Raw genomic sequence first — 19,680 nt, 5'->3', positions numbered from 1 at the left:
GCTCGACAGACCCCTGGTTCCTCCCAGGGTGGAGGGGGCAGCAAGCCAGCTTTGTGAGCCTGCAGATACTCCTGCCACAGAGTGTCTGTGCTCAGGGAAGAATCGTTTCAGAGTATCCTGTGGTTGTACAGATTTTCTAAGTGCAATCGAGAGCAGGAGAAAATAGGGTTACAGCCAGCTGTCCTCAAATTTAGCTGTAGATGTGCAGTTTAACACGGTTAGGGCTACTGAAAACTTCACTGGCTAAATGCCAAATTTAGCATCACCAGAATGTGACAACAGGCTAACTCAGACTAAAGGATGAAAGAGAAAAAGAAAAACTTAGCTTAAATTCGTTGTAGCCAAAAATTCAAAATCTGTTTATAGATGCTCATATTCCACATATTGCTTCAGACTACCAAGAGATTTTGTCAGCAATCCTGATTTGAAGGTAGCACTCTGATCCTGCATTTAGGATTGACAACCTCCAGTCTGAATGTTAGGTTTCTCCTTGCTTGGGAGAGTCATTCTGCATGATATTTGTAGGAGTAAACGAAGGAAAATAATGTGGAATTGAAGCACAGTGGAAGGTGTATAAGGCAGGAACTAATGCCTTGCCCGTATCCATATACCTGAAAAGATATTCTGACTCCTAAAAGCTACCCTAGAACCGTGGGTCTGAAAAATACACAAAATTAAGCCCCCTTCTATGAAGAAATAGCTTGACACAGGATATGTGAGATCATGGGATTACATTATTTCCTTGTTCCATTTTTGTTGGCAAACATATTTGAACCCGACTTCTGTAATGATGGGAGAGATTGCTGCTGGAAATTTGCACCTCACAGTTTTTATAAACTGCCATCACTTCAGGTTTACCTGTGTTCTCGCCTGCCCAAACAAAGAAGCATCAAAAAAATACTGCGTATATGCACATATCATCTGTTAGTCCTCTTGACTTCTCTAGTTATTGTTAATGCTAAGCAGAAAGTCCTGATCTTATTTACAAATTCTGCACACAGGAACACCCACACTTTTGGTTTTGAGGTCAGTTATGTCAAAACAGTGTCTCTGTCTTGCGGTGAAAAAGTAGATTTTCACTGAAGTACCAGGGGATGGATATTGTTTCTACCTTCTGCTGCTGTCACCACATAATGTGGAACTCCTCGTGGAGTAAGTATCCAGGCAGTCCATTTGCATAGGACTTTTTGTTTGATCAGTCCCTAGAGGATTCAACAGTTCGTTCACAGAAGAGATGGAAAAGTCTTAATTTGTGGTGATTCAGTTACTCTTTGAAGTAGGAGAAAACTCTTCTCATTATCAGTGGTGCACTGAGTACATACTATGCATGTTTGCTCCACATGGCAACTCCTCGGAGCCCTCTGGCTCCTTCCTTCCAAACACATGAGTTTAGGAGTAGGTTCCTGTACCTTTCACAGATAATCAGATCCTGGGACTGTCTTGTCCTGCACTGGAGACACACAGCACTCTGCACTGCTCAGTCCTCTGTACTCCGTTCAAAGAAATTGGATGGAGATCACGCATTTATCTTCTGATGTAGAAAGACTGAAGAAAAAACTAACACAAACTTTCACCTTTGACTCTTCCCCCTCCAAGAATGTCTCCATTTGCATCAGAGGGTCCCATTTTCCCACTCACTATACAATGCAATTTGAGAGATTTTCAAGACTCTTAAACACGTTACTTTTTCTCTTCCTTCCTTACAACCTCACACGCACATGCAGATACCTCATCAGCTCACTGGGTACCAGAGTCCTGTTCCTGGTATGCCACAGTTTCAAAGAAAATCATGCAAAGGGAGAACAAAAACACCTTGAAATATCACCATCAGAAATGCAGTCACTACATCCAGCCTGTTCCCCTGTGTCCCAGGGTTATTCCTGTTCAGAGCTTTCAGGTCCAGCCCACTCTGAATTAGAGAGCCATGAAAATGTCTAAATGTTCCTCCTCAGTCAAAGACAGGGTTTTTTCCCCAGGGAAGACCTTAATTTGGGAGTTCACAGAACTGGAATAGCAATGTCAGATCTCTTAGTTTTGAGGCTGTATCTTCAGGAGAAATACACTTGCTGGATTGTGTGGTTCAGGACTCTTGTGCTCAATTGCTGGTTCTGCTTGTAAGCTTCAAACTACATTCTTGGCCAAACCAAAGCCTGTGTCTGTCTGGGCTCTGGAAGGCCTGGGATATCTTGTCTGTCTGGAAGTACCAGCCTCTGCCCTCTCCTTGTCCCCAGGCATATGGCAAGCGTCTATGGTGAGAGGATTCCTATTAATGCTTTGTGTGGGGAAAATCCAGCCATCTGCCCTCTCAGGACTCTCTTAGCTTCGCTTAGCAGCCGGTGCCATGATTAGAGATCAAACTCAGAGATTTCACTCAGCTGATACAGCAGAACAGAAAAGGATGGGCGATCATCTTTCCTCTGAGCAGGGGAGAGAGAAGAGAGGGAGAACATTAATGTCAGCTTGAGAGGAATGGCAAGGTTAGGAAGGAAAACCTTGTGAAGAAACTGAGTATTAACAAGAATACAATCTATAGTTATAGAGAAAATGCCAACGGAAGGATGAGCTTCCTTCTGTGCAATGTTTCTTTTCTACTAGCAGTGAATTTTGCTTAGTGGACACTAAGTACCTTGTAATGGGTTGGCTGTCATTTTTACCATCACTATCAAAAGTCAGCCCCTCAGATCTGCAGCTTTCTTAGGAAGCAAACTGTTGAATTAACTTGAGTTAGGTGTGCTACATAGACTGCTCAGTGAATTCAACACACTCTATAGAAACAGCAGCTTAAATAAAAGGCAAAGAGCCTAGAGTTTGCTTGCTAGAGCAGATGAAAGCTACAGAATGCATCATCTCCAGAATTTTATCTTGTGTTAGCATGTGAAGTGCATACCTCTGTCTCCTCCTAAAAGCCAAGGGGAAGAGAGCTCTTGTCTTTGGGAACTAGGGCTCTCCCATTACAATACTAACCATGCTCCAGCAGTGGCTCATGACCTCATAAATCGCCTTGGAGGCCAGCTTGGGTTTGTAGAGCCGAAATCCTGCATTGATTTCTTCCACCACTTCTCCATTGGTGCGATTCTCATAGGGGATTTTACCTTCACTGAAGACCTCCCACATCAGCACTCCTAAAGCAAACAAATGAGAAAAATCACAAAGAAGCAAATAAAATCCTCAGCAGGCCCACAGCCACCTTCCACCTGCTCTTCTCTGCAGCTAAACATTGGTGTCTGTTACTTGGAAAAGCATTTTCACTCGGATTCTCAGTACACATCTAAAAATCAGGCCCTAACACAGCTGTACATTTTGAGGATGCCAACTAGGATATCTGCTGGGCACTGGACTGGGTGGAAGTACCAGTTTGGTTACTGCAAGTTTGACTTCTTTGCATCCTACTTCATGATAGTCTGGCACGACAGGGATGTCTTTCCTTATGAGTCACACGAAGTCTAAGTGTGTTACGTGTCAGAAAGCAGAGCAGTGTTGTATGTCTTCTCCCAGACTGTGAAGAAGAGGGAATACTTGTGCATGTACTCCATCCAGATGTGTAATCTGAGGAAGAGAACCCACTTTTTGTCACTGATTCAGTTTATTTTTGCTTCCAGTTAATCACATACAAGAGATATCACTGATGTTCCTGCCTGCAGTGTGTCCTACACCAGCATCTGCTTGTATTTTGGTGAGACTCAGGAGCAAGAAAGCAACATGAACCGATCCATTCCTGTACTGGGAACTCTTCACCTGCAAAACGTCCCAGGTGGTGTGATTCACTGGTATGAATTCACATGCAATGACAGTGGAATTTCAAAGGATTGCAGCACATTTTTCCTCTTTTCCTAAACAGTCAAATGTTTTCCTGTGATCACTGTTCAGAGCAGTACAGAAACTCGTGCTTCTCTAGTGTGGTGGAAGAGAGACAGGCAAAGACAAAAAGACTGTGCAATACATTGCGGTTGGCCACCAGGTCAGAGAGGGTCTACAAATGGAGTGAATACAAGGCATCTGTGTTATTATTAGGTTTAGTTTCTTTGGTCACCTAATATGACTGACCTGGTAAACTGTGTTCACATTGTATTAGAAGAGGGAGACAGACAGATAGATAGACTGATCTGAAATAAAGCTGTGTATCTCCACAGTCAGCTTTGCTACATGATGCCTGCTTGCAGATTTAGACTCTTCAAATAGGAAGATGCATAGAGATTGCAGCTCCTCACCAATGATATTGGCTCTACTGAAGAATAAGCAAAGCTATTGTACTCCCTCATTGTGCAGATTCCTGCACTGGGAATTTCTCACACCCGTTTTGTTGTCCTGGGCACAGCAGGATTTCAGGCCCGTCAGGAGAGATGAATGGGCTGCAGAGTAGTGGAGCAGAAAGGTTCTCACAGTCATGAGAGCATGACGTGACAGAGGAATCCTCTTATGCAAACCCCACTGGATGGGGAGATAATACGTCTGACAGATGTACAACACCGCTGTCTGCACATTTCACAAAGAAGGACTGACCAATGCAAACAAAGCTCATCGGTATTTCATTCAGCCCTGAAACTGGAGTGAGCCAACTTCACCAGGCTTGGCTTGACTGTAAATCAAACTGAGCACCTTTTTTGGAAGCATCTGGCTCTCAGTGTACAGGCCAGCTTCTGATTTGTGAAGCAGAAGAACATTCTTACCAAAGTAGCATCTCTCCCCGTGTCACTGCCACTTTGCTGTGAGGTGTCAGAGATAGCTCCACTGGCAAATGTTGTCCCTTGCTATTACGTGGTGAGTGCTGACAGCCTCCTCCACGTGTCAGGGGACACAGAAAGAGGAATAGTGCTCTCTGAAGCGTGTCCGGGTTGTGTTCTTGAAGGCAGTTGCGTGGGTCTGAGCACCCAGCTCCCACTGCATGGCTCGTAACCCACCGCAGGAATGCACAACTTCAACCACAGCAGAAGACAGTAAAGGGAGAGGGAAGCACAGAATTCACAAGCACAGACTAGCAAAGGTTATAATCCTGCATTATTTACTGCTAGGCCCGGAGCTGAGTGGCACCCCATTGACTGTGTGCTGTGCACAGCACACTGCACCGATTCATTCTGCAGTACCATGATTTGCATGCTAGCTGGAGACAGGCCAGATACATCAGTGTGCCAGACCAACAGGCCAGGGGATAGCCTTTGTTATCTCCAGTGCTGATGACTTTGGGGAAAAAAATATACAACGGTTTTCTTATCTATGAGGGTCCAGAAGGGAGACCAAACAACAGACACAGATCATAAAACAATGCATTGGGGAGCAGGAAATGAGGTGAGAAAATGTGAGCAGTGAAATAATATTTTCAGATCAGTATAAAGCAAATCAAGTCACCAGAGCAAACTTGGAAAGGCAGAGGGTTTTAGTGAAGCATCATTGCCCAGCACTGACGTGTAGAGAGATGAAGTGCCTAAATGTCTTTCCTTTCCTTATATAATCTTGACAGCGACTCTCCAGCCTTTTCTTGGACACTCCTGCTACATCAGCATGAGATAGAGTTCATTATTTGGTATTATATAGCATTGCACAGGTATAATATGTTAAATTGGCAGTATTTGCAGTGTTTGAAAGTATCTAGGTAGTTTACTATTCTTTCCTTTCTTTCACTTAAATGATTTAGGCTTGCTTTCCTAAGCCATTTTTCAGGCAAAACACCCTTGGAGCCCAGAAGATGTAGTGTTTAGGAGAGTTTACTTGAGGATAGAGCCCATAGGTTTTCTGAGCTGGCATTTGTTGAATTTTTTTCCATTCTCATAAGAGGTTCTTACCAAATGACCACACGTCAGATTTGGTGCTATAGTTGCTGTAGGAGAAAACCTCTGGAGCAGACCACTTGACTGGAAACTTGGTACCCGTGGAGCTGGTATACTGATCGTCAAGGACAATCCTGGAAAAGAAGGGAGCGTGCTGAGTAACACCCCCATCCCGTGACAGCCCCGCAGGGAGTGTGCGCAGCCTTGGCAGCATTACCTTGACATCCCGAAGTCGGACACTTTGACCACGTGGGATTCCCCCACCAGGCAGTTCCTAGCAGCCTGCAAAAAAAAAGAAGGTGCAAAGGCAGAAGGTCAGAGCTGAAAGACTATCACAGCCACTCAGTTGCTTTTATCCTGGCAGAGCAGATAGTGCTTAAAAAAAGGAGAATCAAAAAGTGACATTGTACCATACTAAGAGGGCAAAAACTTGTGGTTCTCATGCTTCCTGTACGTTTTACGGCCAGCACGTTCCTGTTGCCACAAAAGCCGTTCAACCATCAGTCTGACTTCCAGGCCCTTGTTGCCCAGAAAGGGCAGAGAAAGACCCTGGAATATCCACAGCTACCCACAGTCCTTGCTACCCTAACAACACAGCAACAGTGACTGATGCAGCTTGATTGAACACCACGTAATTAAAAGCATTTTATCAGCAATGCATGTTTATACATATGTTACAAGAGGTCTTTTTGGCATGTTTGCTGATTTTAGACATGAAGAGTGGTCAGTACCTGGGAACTGTGGGAGCTGGGGCTCTTGGGGAGCAAAAGAGTCCACTCAGAAAAAGAGACAAACTTTATGTCCTCGTTTCTTCTCTCCCAAACACAATTAAGGGAAATAGATTAATCAGCACTCCAGGGGATGGGTTTTTTTCCCTAAAGTATTGATGCTGCTTCTGCAATAAGGGGAGATACTGCATCCCCTGCCAACAGATAGGCAGGAGGAGTGTGAAAGCTGAAATTAAGGAAGGGAGAAAGCACAGGGAAAACCCCACCTGGAGCAGAGAAAAAGTCTACGTGGGACCAACATACCAGATCTCTGTGAATGACAGAGTTTTGTTCCAGATAAGCCATTCCTTCACACACATCTTGGCACATCCCCAGCAGGGTTTCCTTTGAAAAAATGCCCCGCTGGCTCCTGAGGTAGTCGGACAAGCAGCCGTGCTCCATGAACTCAAACACCAAGCATATGGGAGTGTTCTCAAAGCACACGCCATAAAGCTGGACTAGCTTGGGGTGAGACAGCTTCCTGTGGGATAGGGAGGGAAGGTGGAAAAGAGGCGAAATAGGCTTGGTGCTTTCTAGCCTTACAGCAAGTGTGTTATATACGGTCACCTATGTATGTCACCCTGCTGCACCCCTCTCTGCAAAGGCCAACTACAAAAGCAGAAAGAAGAAAATGTGTAGACCAAGTCTTCTCATTTTAATGGTAATGGTCACCAAAAGACTTTTCTGCATGGAAAAATCATCCAATCAAACAAAAATAAAATCAATTTCTGTCTGTTTTGAAGGGAGGGAAATGTAAAAATACAAAGTCAATAAAACCAAAGAGAAATATTTTCAATTGTGCAAAGCAAAAAAAAAAATGCAGTTAAGGATTTTCAATAATATTTCTCTCAAATTGTAAGAGATTCCTCCATGTAATTATTTTTGACAAAAACCACTTTGCTTTCCAAAACACACCATCAATTAATCCTGCCTTCCAGAACAGCAGAGATCTGGAAGACCATTCTGGGTATTGGTAGACTTAGAAGCACAGTAATTCACCTACACTTTGAATTGCTTTCCTTTGTAACCACCAGAGCTCACTGGTCCCTCTATATACTATTTAGATACAGAGTAGATAATCCAAGTTCAAATTCCCCGTCATATTACTGAACATTATCACAACACTTTCGTTCAGTTTTATGATTTTCTTGGTGAATCTACTACTTACATCAAGACTTTAGCTTCCTCGATGAAATCCTCTTCAGACATTGCTCCTTCACGAATGGTCTTTATGGCTACTTTTGTCTTCTCCAGCAAGTAGCCAAGGTAGACCACCCCAAACTGACCACTGCCAATTTCCTGTACACGGGTGAGCTCAGAGGGGTTAATGACCAATTTTCCTGTTGATTGTAAGGGAGAAAGAGTAAGGATCTAGCAGTAAAATGTCAAACAAAAAGCTTTTGTGGGTTAAACATTCAGACAGGACTTGGAGTGAGACTTTCTGGCTCTGTCTCAAATTGTCTGTCTGATCTTTGGTAGCTCATTTGACTAGTCCATGCTGCAGGTCATGTTCAAGAGTAGGAACAACAACATCCCCTTTCTTTCCCCATTTGTCTTGTCTATACAGTTCTTCAGGGAGGATTGTTTCTACCACTCATATGTGCACTACCAAGCACAACATGGTTTTGAGTTTCTTTGATGTCTCCAAGAGTTACAATAAAGATGATACCAGAAAAATTCTGTAGACAACAATATGCAAATAGAGGCATCTTTCAGGAGGGACTCAGCTTTCATCAAGTTATGCTATGCTTCTACTGCCATCACCTTTGTTCAGCATTCATTTCAGTATTTAGTGTTGACTTCACGATCAGTTCACTCAGTTATCAATGGTAATGACAAAGATGATAATCTAATGAATAGTGCAGTGTAAAGATCTGAAGAAAGCTATTTATTGTGGTGATAGTCACATGAATATTCATCAATATCCATGAGGATATTAAGGATCACCCAGCTAACCAGCAAGGAGTGTGATTCCCATATAGTCATGAGAGTACCATACCGTAGCTCAGCCCTGCAGTGATTGGGGCCTTTTTTCTCCAAGAAGAGACTGCATACCGCAAACGGGTGACAAGACCTGAATGACAGAGGAAAAGATGGGTTGCAGTTATTGTCACTGTCATGGGGAGTGTGGCTGTCACTACCCCAGTAGGCAATCTGGATACTGGAAGCAGATTTATTGTATTGAGTTCCCAGCTCCACTTGAGGGCAGCTGAACCTCTGTTCAGACTGCAATTTCCTGCCTGCTAGAAGGAAGCCAGTTCTGAGCAGTTTCAGCTTATTTCCCATTTTCACTCTGTCAGCAAGTGTAAGCTGTGAGTCTCAAGTCTGCTGAAATTCCAAATTATACCTTTTATTTGTAGGGTATTTTTAAAGCTCAGGATTTCCCTTGGTACTCCTGGACTGTAGGGATGGGAGTCTTTGGACACTCCCATGTCCAGCTATGGACCCTGGCCATGTCCCTAACCTTGTCTCAAATCAAGACCCAGGGATGTATCACCTCCTGGGCAAGAAAGCCCTGCAGCGTAACTCAAACAGGCAGCTTGGTCTGGCAGTGGTGACACACTCCCATGGGCTCCCAAGAATGAAAGAGCTCTCTATTGTATGTCATTGCGACATCTGTGTTGGTCATTGTCAGCCTTAGAAGGATGACCAGAATGAAGATGTAATGCTGGCAGCTGGCCCGAGATGGTAATTTTCCTGCCATCCAAGTGGCAGGCTAAGTGGAAGAGAGGGTGATGCCAGTTAACATTTCATTGTAAGGACAGAGGACTTGAGAGCTTTCCTTAATTCAAATCAGTCACCTGGCTGCATGGTAAAACAGCAGTCACATGTCAGCATCAGCCTTCACTCACCTGCCGCATTGTGCTGGTGATAGTTGATGAGTTCAGGGATGTGGTCAAACACGTGCTTTTCTGCCAAGTAATATCGCTTGGGAAAGTCAGTTGTCTCATTGATGTGATAATGCTTTATGACGGGATTGTTATCCGTGCTGAAAAAGAGGAGGTTTTCTTTGAGGAAAACTAGGTTGCAGCAAAAAGACAGGAATATGAGGTATAAATGGAAGAGGAGATAGCAAGCAAAGGGGAGAGCCTTACTTCCGCAGAACAAATGGAAGGGGAGCACGGACTGAGCTGCAATTGCTAACGAAAGCTGTGTACTTGTGCATTCTCCCTCTCACTCATAGATGGTCTCATCTCTAGAAAGGCTGAGGTTTCCTGATAAGAGCAGGTTGAGTACTAAGTTTCTCTGCCTCTTCTTTCTGAAACAAAACTTTCTGCCCCATCACTGAAACCCTTTCACTAGTCTTGTATTACCCACGTCTGAGGACTCCAGCATATGGTCCATGTTGATCCTACCGACACTTAAGCTGGGGGGACAATTTCATCAAATTATAACCCTGGTGATGTCTAAGGGACTATTTATAGGCATATATTTAGATGCAGGGAGAAGTGGAGCCTTTAATAGACTTTGCGACTGGCAGCTCTCTTCTGCCTTTTTTGGAAGTGTTTCCCTCTATCATTTTCATGAGCTTTGTGCTCTCTCTCTATAATGCCAAAATAGCTACTGAGATTACACTCTCATAGAAGCCATTTCATTGATGTAATTGATGCGAAAAGCTGCTGAGCTCAGCTGTACCTTAATGCTTTGGTGAAAACAGAGACTGTGTACATGCCAGGCTGCCTCGAATCTCTCACCATGAAGGCACCTTCCCTACCCTGTAACAGAAGCAAAGGAGAGAAAACTGATTAGAGACATAATGGAAAGAAAGAAGCAGGCTGAGGTCAAAGCTGTGCTCGTTTCAGCCCTGTCTACTGCTCAGTCACGAGGACGCGCTAAACATACAGGAAAAAAAAGAGCCATTGGCCAACTGACAGAGCTTGGTCTGTTCCATGCACAACTCTGGCTGCCAGGACCTGCAGGTACACCCAGCTGGGCTCTCTTATTTATTTTTAGCTCAGTTTCCTGAGGAAATGAGACTTATGCGCTCGTGCTGAGTATGTGTGGGTGTGGGTACACAAGCGTGTGTCTCTCTGTCTCTCCAAGCCTCTCCTCAAGAAGTTTTGAACCCATTGGTTGCTTTCAACCCTATCTGACAGAATACTGGTGATACCAGTTCAATGAAATGGGCAGCCGATTGGAAAGGCAAACCCCTTTGAATGCCCTCCATCAAGAGAGCAGCTACAGAACAAGGGTACAATTTCTTCAACACCAGAGACTCCACATGGAGTGTATGAAAGATAATTTACTAATGTACAATAAATGGGAAAAGCTTGGAAGAGATTCTGCCCTTTCATAGGTACCCCAGTCATCCAGTATCTAAACATAAATGTGTAGGAATGCAGGCTTCCTCCAATTTGGCATTCACAGAACAATTTTTATTTTTTAATTTTTCGCTGTAATTGTTTTCTACTCATCTGAGTGCTAAAATGTATCATAGGCCATGATCCTGCAGGGCCAAGCACTAATGGATCAGATGGCAGAGAAGATTTAACATCACAGTTTGGACATAATGAGCTGTGCTGACCTATATATTGATAAAACCCCCACATTTTTCTTCTGTTTGCAGATAAAGATGCTTTTCATCTGGCATCCCAAGTGCCTGATTATTTTGTTCCCTCCTTTGCTTTACATGGTAGATTTCCTCCATTTTACATGTCTTCTATCCGCCCACAACACTTAGTGCAAACCTCATCCACCAAGTGCACCCTGCCTCGGCCTCCTTCCCACCTTCCCAGCAGACTGATTCAGCTCCAGGTGAACACAGAGGCTGAGACTGCTACTGTATCACCTCCGTATGAACTGCTGACTTTCAGGGTGCAGCTCTGCCCAGGTGGGACCGGGCCACTGAGCTATAAACCTCACAGGGTTGTCTCTTCAATGTGTGTCTGCACATCTACCATGTCTGCACTATACAATATCTGGCACAGGGAAGCTCTAGAAAGGGTCTCCAGGTGCTGCTGTAGAAGCATCCACATAACGCACAGTGAGGGCTTTAGGACTTATCTCCCTGGCAGTGTGGTGTTGGTTGCACAGGTAGGCAAGTATTGGAGACAGCACCTGCCTGAGTTTAAGCACTGTTCTTGCCCTTCCATCTCACTTCACAGCAAACCTGCAAAATATCCCTCGTGAGCTTGGCCACATTTTTGGTGGGAGCTGTGGGGGCTGTGAGGTTTTGAACCAGAAGGCTCTGCAGCCACACGGGGGTTGTTGCCACAGAAAAGTTGTGCTGGTAAGACCAAAAGGAAAAATGAGATCACTAAACCATGCGTGGACATGTCCCGTAGGAGTTTATAGGAACTAAAAGAATTTTAAAAACTGCACAGAAATGCTTTTATTTCCATAAAATACTATCATTTCAAGAAACAACACTTTATTTGAGTCTCTTGTTAGTGTAAGAGCTGATTTAAAAACTAAGGTTGTGTTTGTGTGGAAAATTTGAACATGAAGTTTATTCTTTTTATTTTCACTACAGTCTTCGCTGGAAAACTCTGGCTCAACTGAAAAATTAAAGATGTGTGCTCACATGCACACATACATACACACACAAAACTAAAAAAAAACCCAAGCCCATACTTCTGTCTTTCACCCAAAATATTTCAGCACGAGATTGGTTAGATTTTCAGAGAGCTACTAGCATCCACAGGCCTCCTGCAGAGACAGAAAAGATGAGCTAAAATCACAGTTTTCAGTCGACACAGTGTTCTGAAACTGTTTTCCATCAGCCCCAGTTGTTGGGTGTGTTTGACCGGAGAAGGATGGCACAGCTCTCTGCCCACGCTCAGCTGCCGTGGAAGTAAGGGGGGTTGCTAGTGGTCCTTTATCTTGCATCGCACACTAAAAGCAGCCAAGGACAGCAACACAGCAGGAACCCGGGGTTCAGCTCTCTTACACAAAGGAGCCCTCACAGGCTTCTCCTCATTTGTCATTAATTAATTAATATTGCCCATCTGCCCCGCACATAACACTGGTTTACCTCATCCTTGAGGAGTGTTTCTGCTTTGCTTCTGCTGATGTTCTTATTGTACCACCTGAAAACATCAAAGGACTCCAAGTCAGCATTTCTAGGCTGGTAAAGTTTCTGCTTAAAAGCCTCTGGATTGAGTGTCCTCAGTGCTAGCGATGGCACATTATGTGGTGTAGGGACATTGGAGGCTTGTAGCTTCTATAACAAATCCAGGGCACTTAGAGGTACAAGAAAAACATAGGCACAACTTACTCATACATTTGCAGATTCTCGGGTGATTTTTCCGCCAGGTAGCTACTTGGCACGTAGCCTTCATGCCTGTTAAAATGCGACATGGCGTGAGTGCACTAGACAGGCAGGATTTCCTCTGCATCTGTGGGAGTCAGCCCTGAAAGATTTGCTTGCTCTTTGCATGATAGAAATGCTGGTTATGTACTTAGTTGCATTACTGGGAGAAGGAAACAACTGATTGCACCTCGAAACTTGGAGAGTTTCACAGTTTTCACAATATTTCCCCCACGTGTATGACAGTGAATACCAGCCTGAGCTAAGGTTTGTTTTTTTAAATTAACTTTCAGATCTTTTTTCTTCATCTGCCTGGATACAAGCAACATCAAAGGGAAGAAAGTTACCGTAAATAACCCTCCATCGCTCTTCAAAAGTTATACTTTTGCTTCACAAAAGTTATACTAGAGGCCAGCATATATGTTAAAGGAAGAACAAATTGGATTTAGAAAGGATTTGTAAATTGGCTGTTGAAAAGAGACTTACCCATTCTTATCTTGAATCAGCCACCAATGTTCCTCAGAGCTGTCAATCACATAATATTCCTCGTTATATTGTAGCGTCAGCTCCTGTGGATTCTGGGCTTCATAGTCGTATATGGCCATGACTAAGGCTTCCTTTGGGTCTAGCAACAATTTCTGCACAAATTAGGGAAAAGGCTCATCATATCCATATTCATAAAAACCAATGGCATGCTCTCTAAAATGATATTTCCCTGGCAGCACTGGTGTGTTCTGGGTTCAAAGCCTCAAAGCTAGGAAAGAACCCCAGGGTGTCTAGTGTGGTATGTTCACAAGATGAGAATTTTTAGCACTTTCAAACTATGAATTTCATACAAAAATTTCAGTTGCACAGAAAATAGTTATCTACTTCTTCTTAGGGCAGGATTACCTGTCTGATCTGTTCTTCACAGATGTTTCCTAAACTCTTCTTAAAAGCGTCCAGGGATAAAATCTCCGTGGCCTCCCCAGAGGGCCTGTCCCAATGGCCTGCTGCCCTCCAGGAAGGCACCCAGCCCTAACAACCACCCTGCTTCTCCCTTCGTATTAAAGAAGCCAATGACTTTTTGTCCCATCCACAAGTGGGTTTGGAAAAACATTTCTCTGTTCCTCTTCACAGCAGCTTTTCTCATATCCCTCCTACTTAACCAGTTTCCCTTTCTATAGCTTGAAAAACAATACAGTTGAAGCTTCATTCACCATTGGAAAGCTATTTGTGAAACCAAGCTGTCCTTGCAGGACTGAACCTAAATCTAAGGGGATGCTGCTGATTTATAGCTTATGAAAAAATATGGAAAGGTAAGAGAAAAGCCCAGGGAATGTTAGCACAGGTGATATTCTAGTTCACCGCACTGTGGTGAACCTTAATGAGGATATTTTCATGTCTGGTAGTTAAATACACAGGGCACTAAGCACAGCTTAGCATGCCTCGCTGCACTCACCCAGTTATCTTCAGGAGTGGGAGGAAGAGGCTTCTTTGAGGCTGAAATGAAATTAAGAAAGCTAATTTTAAGTAGATCTGGACAAAACCAGGGGAGAAACCACCAAGGTAATGAATTGGTAAAGGTGATGATACAAAACCAGAGAATAGCAAGCCTTGGTCTTTTAGAGTAAGATGTGCCAACAGCCTGCACCTACATAGTGACTCTCAGCCACACAGCATGGGTTTGAAACTGGTGTACAGATTACTTAAGGAATCACCCAGATACAAGGGAAAAGTGTCTTGGGTGAAAAATGAGTGACTGCTTACATGCTCTTTCAGGAGGCAAAGTAAAGATTACGCTTGGCCATTGAAGACACAGAGGAAATACAGTTAGGACAAAATAGGACACAGAGGATTGAATGCATATATCTTAAGAAAGTTATTATGGCTTATTGACTGAGCACAGCTGATCAAGTTCTTAGTTCTCCATCTCATTCCAAAGACAGCATCAAGCATCACAGAGAAGAAAACGTTAATTCAAAACAAAGAATGCCACATACAGTAAAAGATAAATCAGAATAAGGAATGTTCCAAGAAGCTAGCAACATATCTCTTGATGGAAATATAACAAGATATTCTTTGATGTTCTGTACAAGACAGATCTGATTCTTTACTTTTGCTAGGAATAAATATTTTCAAGGTCAGGATGGTTCTTAACAAATCCCATACCGTTTTTGGTGGGGTCATACTCCACACAGCCAGCTGCCATCTTCTCTGTCTGAGCACAGCATCTCCACTTGCCATCTATCCAAAAATCTGGATGACACTTTGAAACCAAACTGTTGTTGTTTCTGGTTTCTGGAAAATGTTGGGGGAAGAAAAAGAAGGGGGAAAATGAGTTTATTTGTATTCACATCAGCTCTGAAAGACATCTAGAACTGAATGGAAATAATCTGCACTTTAAAGAAGCTTCTTATACTTGTCAAACCAAGCTTTGGTGAATATTATCAGCCTCCTCTGTTAGTGTTTTCCCTTATCCTGAAAGGAATGAATGCCACCATCGATGTGGAGGAATAGCCTTCCTGCTGGTGATGGAGCCCATACCTCTCTACAGTGGGAGAACAGAATCCTACCAAAGAAACTCTCTCTTTAAACGGATAAACATCAAAACCATAGAAGAAAGGTCTCATAAAGAGAAAGAAAACCTGGCAGGCCATATCCTGATGATTCCCATGAAAGACTACAGCTCTACAGTATGTATATATGTAAGACACAGACACTTGCTGCTGTGGCTTGGAGTTCAGAAGGAGCTGTACAAGCTGGCGTTCACCAGCACTAAACATTTTTTGCACATGTAAATACCAGTCTTGAATGTCTGCATGAGTGATTAAAGGTCCTTCGTTTTGAAGCTCAGGCCTCTAATAATAATTTTCCTAAAAAGAACAAAAAATTTCTGCTGGCCTGTTTCAAGAGACTATTCAAATTGTCCAAGTGAGGGGACAGTCTCAAAATGTTGAACGAGAAGAAGTGATAAAGTAGGAGCCTGGAGCAGGTGCACTCCAGAAGGGGAATAACTGATTACAAGAGTTAAGTGCATGAACTTAATAATATCTCAATCAGGTGCAATGTTTTCAGAGTGAACAATACAGCAGCTTGTGTTATAAAGCAGGAAAAGGCTATGACGGAAGCCTGGTGCAATTTTCATGTAACTAAGTAACACCTTCCTTATGTCAGTATTATGCTTCGTTTCTGCCTGCAGTGGTTAGTTATTGTGCCTTCACTTCAGAATCATCGCAGCCAACCACAGCACAATGCAGGAGGTGAACAGGAAACGAAAGCTACATGCAAAAATATTTTTAATAATCATGATTCTTTAAGAAGGTTGTCATCTAAACAAACAAATCTATAAATAAAAGCTGAAAAATCTTCTACCCAGAAAAGATTAATTTCTAAAAAACATTAGCCATATAAAAATCCTCATTTCTTCATGAATAAGAAACCTCAAATTACAGTAACATATTATCATTTTATCATAGAAAGAGGCAAATAAAGCATTCCATGTCCAAATTGCTGCTGAAAACAAACCCACCAAACTTACAAGCGATTTTATTTTATAACCTCATTTCCCGTTACCACTTTGCATGCTTACATATAAGACATCGACTCCTCGTGCACATTTTCTCTGCGTTATAGCTTGTGAGAAAACTGTCTGGGATAAGTAACTTGAACAACTAGGTGGGCACAGGGGTTTTATTACCTTCCTTCAATGTAAAGACCCATCTCTGCCGGCTCTCACGATTGGGTGCAAACACGTAGAGTATGTAGTTATCGTGGACAATCTGGAGAGGGGAGTAAAGAAGGGAGCAGCCATTAGAGACAATCCCAGACACGCTGGGCACGAAGGAATCGCTGAAGGAAACAGATAGCAGCCCCCATAGCAACAAATTACACACAACAGGATGATGTGGAAAAGCAGAGTAACAGGGCCTGTTCAGAAGCATCTCTTAACCTCATTGACTTTTGATTATTTAAAATGGAGTAGAAGCCCTGCCCAAGAAAGAATTCTAGATAAGCAATGTTTTACATCCATTTTATGCTGTTAAGAAATGCCAGTGAAATCAATGGAGATGTAGCAATTTCCATCTACAGAGGATTCAGCCCGTTACTCGCTGACTGCAGTTTATTCTTCTAACGCATCTCTGGGGAAATGGCATCTGTCTCTTAGCAGTTTTTTGTAAGATACCTTCACTTAAGATCTAAGAGACAAATTTAGCTTTTCTTGTGTCAGTATAAATCTCAAACAACTCCCTGGAGATTATTTGGATTACTATCATTCTTCAAAGTTTTTAATAGCTTTCACTGGGATTATAGAGGGGAAATAAGAAGCTGGAGCAGATGAACAACGAGCAATCAAGATGCTGTTTTCATCAACTTGGCCTTAATGATGAACAAATGAAGGAAGAGAAATACAGAACATTTATGAAGTTTCAGACCAGGCAGTATAATCATCACAAGAACCGAAATGACTCAGAAACTGAATCGGATGACTACATTTGGGCCTAAAATATGGTGTAATGCATAATCTATATTTCTCTTCCAATATTTATCTCAACAATTTAATTCCAAATGGGACCTGGCCTCTTTGATGCACAGATGCTTTGAAAAGCTTTGACCACTGTCTTGAAACAGAGGTTTCTACAAGAGAGCAGCTGTTTTTTAAAGTTTCTCTGGGGGTGTAGATGAGGCAATGTTGATTATTGTTTAAAGAACAGCAAATATTTGCTATCTCTTGGCCTGAAGCCCTTGCAGGCACACACAGACAACCGTGTGACTCAGTTGCTTTGCATATTACGGAGAGATAAGCTATAACCTCTTTTACAAAAAATAGAAATAGGGGAGGAATAATTCCCACTCATTTAAAGCCACTCCTGTTGATATTATTGTTATGTCTGTACAATCTTTTGACAATCTAAGGCAGATTTTGAAATACGCAGTAAGCAGATCTCCAAAAGATGTAGCCATGAGCATGCACAACTGCACAAAATCACTCATTTCATCCTTCTCTGCAAGAGTCTCACTTGCCAGATGAGCCACACAAAACCAAAAAGCCACTGGTGGTTCTACAGAAGATTTACAACTGGGTGCAGCTGAGATATTTTTAAAATCCTCAGACAATATAATTTTACAAAATAACACAAAACTGACCGTGGGACAAAAGTCAGATGTGCTACAAGCAGGAGCAATTACCATGACCTCAGTGGAGCCCTGTCCATCATGACTGGTCCGCTGTTACGACCCCACCAGTACTGGCCACTACCTTCACTTTATTTTGCTGTTCCTACTAGCATTGGAGATACAGATTTGAAAATTCAGACCAAAAGCAACCAGATCTGAGCATTTGTTCCTTCTCTAGTCCATGTTCACTCAAGTTAAGAGCGGATGAGGTTCCCCCATGAAGCTTTTCCCCAGCCAGGCAGCTCCTACCCAGCCCCAGTCAAGAGCTTTCCTGCCCAGCTGCTCATCGAGAGCCGTTTGCAGCGTACGACAGCATCTTCTGCTGCTCCCAAATGCCCACAAACAAGGCCGTAACACTCTGATCATCTGGTTTCTTGAGTGCTCATTATGCACCAACTTAGAAACATTTTGTAATATTCCAGGACAATTTTTATGATCCTGGCTGGGGACCACCCCAAGCTGGAGGGAGGGTTTCCTGCCCCAAACTAGTTTGGGAAATTATTTCCTCTCCCTTCTCATATCTCTGCAAGGTCACATTTTCCAGGGCGCAGACTACAGCATGGTGGATATGCACTTCTATTGTTCAAATGAAGATTTAGAGAAACCTCTACAAGCTACTGCATGATTTGTCAGAGTGACAGTACCAAGCCAAGCCTCCAAATTGATGCTGGTTTTGAGATAACAAGACCGTCAAAAAAAGAAAAAAAAAATCTTGCTTTATGGTTGTCTTTTTTCTTTTTACAAAGTTATCTATCTTTTTTAACATTTGTTGTGTACATGGGTCACAATCATTAGCTTTTATCTGCAAATCTGAGTCCAGATAATTCACTCTCTTCAAGCCATCTGTGAACAGAGATGGCCCTGTATTCGCTGAAATCCACACACCAAAAGTATTAAGAAAAATACTGTCACCAATATGATAAAATTCTGATAAATGGCAGCACAGGGAATAACATAATAAACTGGGAATTTTTGTTGCAATAACTGAGCAAATATTCTGTGGCATTCATGTTTGCGTGGCAATGTAAATGTATCCCATATGTATTAAACATTAACACTAGACAATGTGTTCCTCATCCTAGAGCTAGCACTGTCTGCGTCTCGCTCGTTAAGCCATCTCATCACTAAAAGCCCTCTCTGTTCCTGCCTGGAACAGTCTCCCTGACACATCACATTCACCAGCTTCTGATGCAAAGGCCACTGAATGGATTTAGTTTCAGCACCACACAGATACATCAGCCAAAACCCTAGGTGTGTTCCCCCTGTGAAAGATGGGCTTTCTCTGAAGATGAGTTAGTGAGATAGCTGAATACTGTGTTGAACGTGGGACAGGATTAGAAGATCTAATGATCCTTTCCAATTTAAAACCAATGGGTGTAAGAGTTTATGGACCTTGTAACAACACTCGATCTCCGATTCCCCAGTTCATTTCAAACTGCGATCTGCCTTTTCTTCCTTCGTTGTTATTCACGCTGGTGTTGGGCTCATTAACAACCGCACTGTGAGGGAGAATTTTATTGAAATACAAAATGAAGCGCTATCTCTATCAGTATGGCCAATGGACAGACTCACCTGGAAAGGATATTTATACTGACAGGGAATGATGATGTCACTTTTCACTATTTCCACACATTTAATCCTGGAAAGTTCCACATAACCCTTCAAAGTCCTTTTTTTCTAAAAGACAGAGAAAAGCACTTGATTAATGCTAATGATTGTGGATTAAGTGAATAATTAGACAAGA

At 42.7% G+C, this 19,680-nt stretch overlaps 1 protein-coding gene across 2 annotated transcripts in view; it reads right to left on the bottom strand.

The window, feature by feature from the left end:
* Positions 1–2,345: 2,345 nt before the first annotated feature.
* The window catches only part of ITK (IL2 inducible T cell kinase), a 31,764-nt gene continuing 14,429 nt past the window's right edge, over positions 2,346–19,680 (bottom strand). The window contains exons 2-17 of one of the 2 annotated variants that reach the window (XM_068408847.1): positions 19,509–19,613; positions 16,459–16,540; positions 14,931–15,059; positions 14,221–14,261; positions 13,266–13,417; positions 12,747–12,812; positions 12,504–12,558; positions 10,166–10,245; positions 9,382–9,518; positions 8,529–8,603; positions 7,698–7,869; positions 6,794–7,010; positions 5,980–6,044; positions 5,778–5,896; positions 2,965–3,122; positions 2,346–2,417 (exon numbers count right to left, since the gene is read on the bottom strand). In XM_068408847.1, coding sequence (XP_068264948.1) covers positions 2,346–2,417; positions 2,965–3,122; positions 5,778–5,896; positions 5,980–6,044; positions 6,794–7,010; positions 7,698–7,869; positions 8,529–8,603; positions 9,382–9,518; positions 10,166–10,245; positions 12,504–12,558; positions 12,747–12,812; positions 13,266–13,417; positions 14,221–14,261; positions 14,931–15,059; positions 16,459–16,540; positions 19,509–19,613 — 1,725 coding nt within the window. Of the gene's footprint in view, positions 2,418–2,964; positions 3,123–5,777; positions 5,897–5,979; positions 6,045–6,793; positions 7,011–7,697; positions 7,870–8,528; positions 8,604–9,381; positions 9,519–10,165; positions 10,246–12,503; positions 12,559–12,746; positions 12,813–13,265; positions 13,418–14,211; positions 14,262–14,930; positions 15,060–16,458; positions 16,541–19,508; positions 19,614–19,680 lie in introns of both variants that reach the window. The other variant, XM_068408848.1, reaches the window with a different exon arrangement.

Source organism: Nyctibius grandis, chromosome 10, assembly GCF_013368605.1.
Source record: "Nyctibius grandis isolate bNycGra1 chromosome 10, bNycGra1.pri, whole genome shotgun sequence".
NCBI classification, from domain to species: Eukaryota; Metazoa; Chordata; class Aves; order Nyctibiiformes; family Nyctibiidae; genus Nyctibius; species Nyctibius grandis.
Note: the sequence above shows the minus strand (reverse complement) of the source record. Positions and strands in the feature narration are given on the sequence as shown.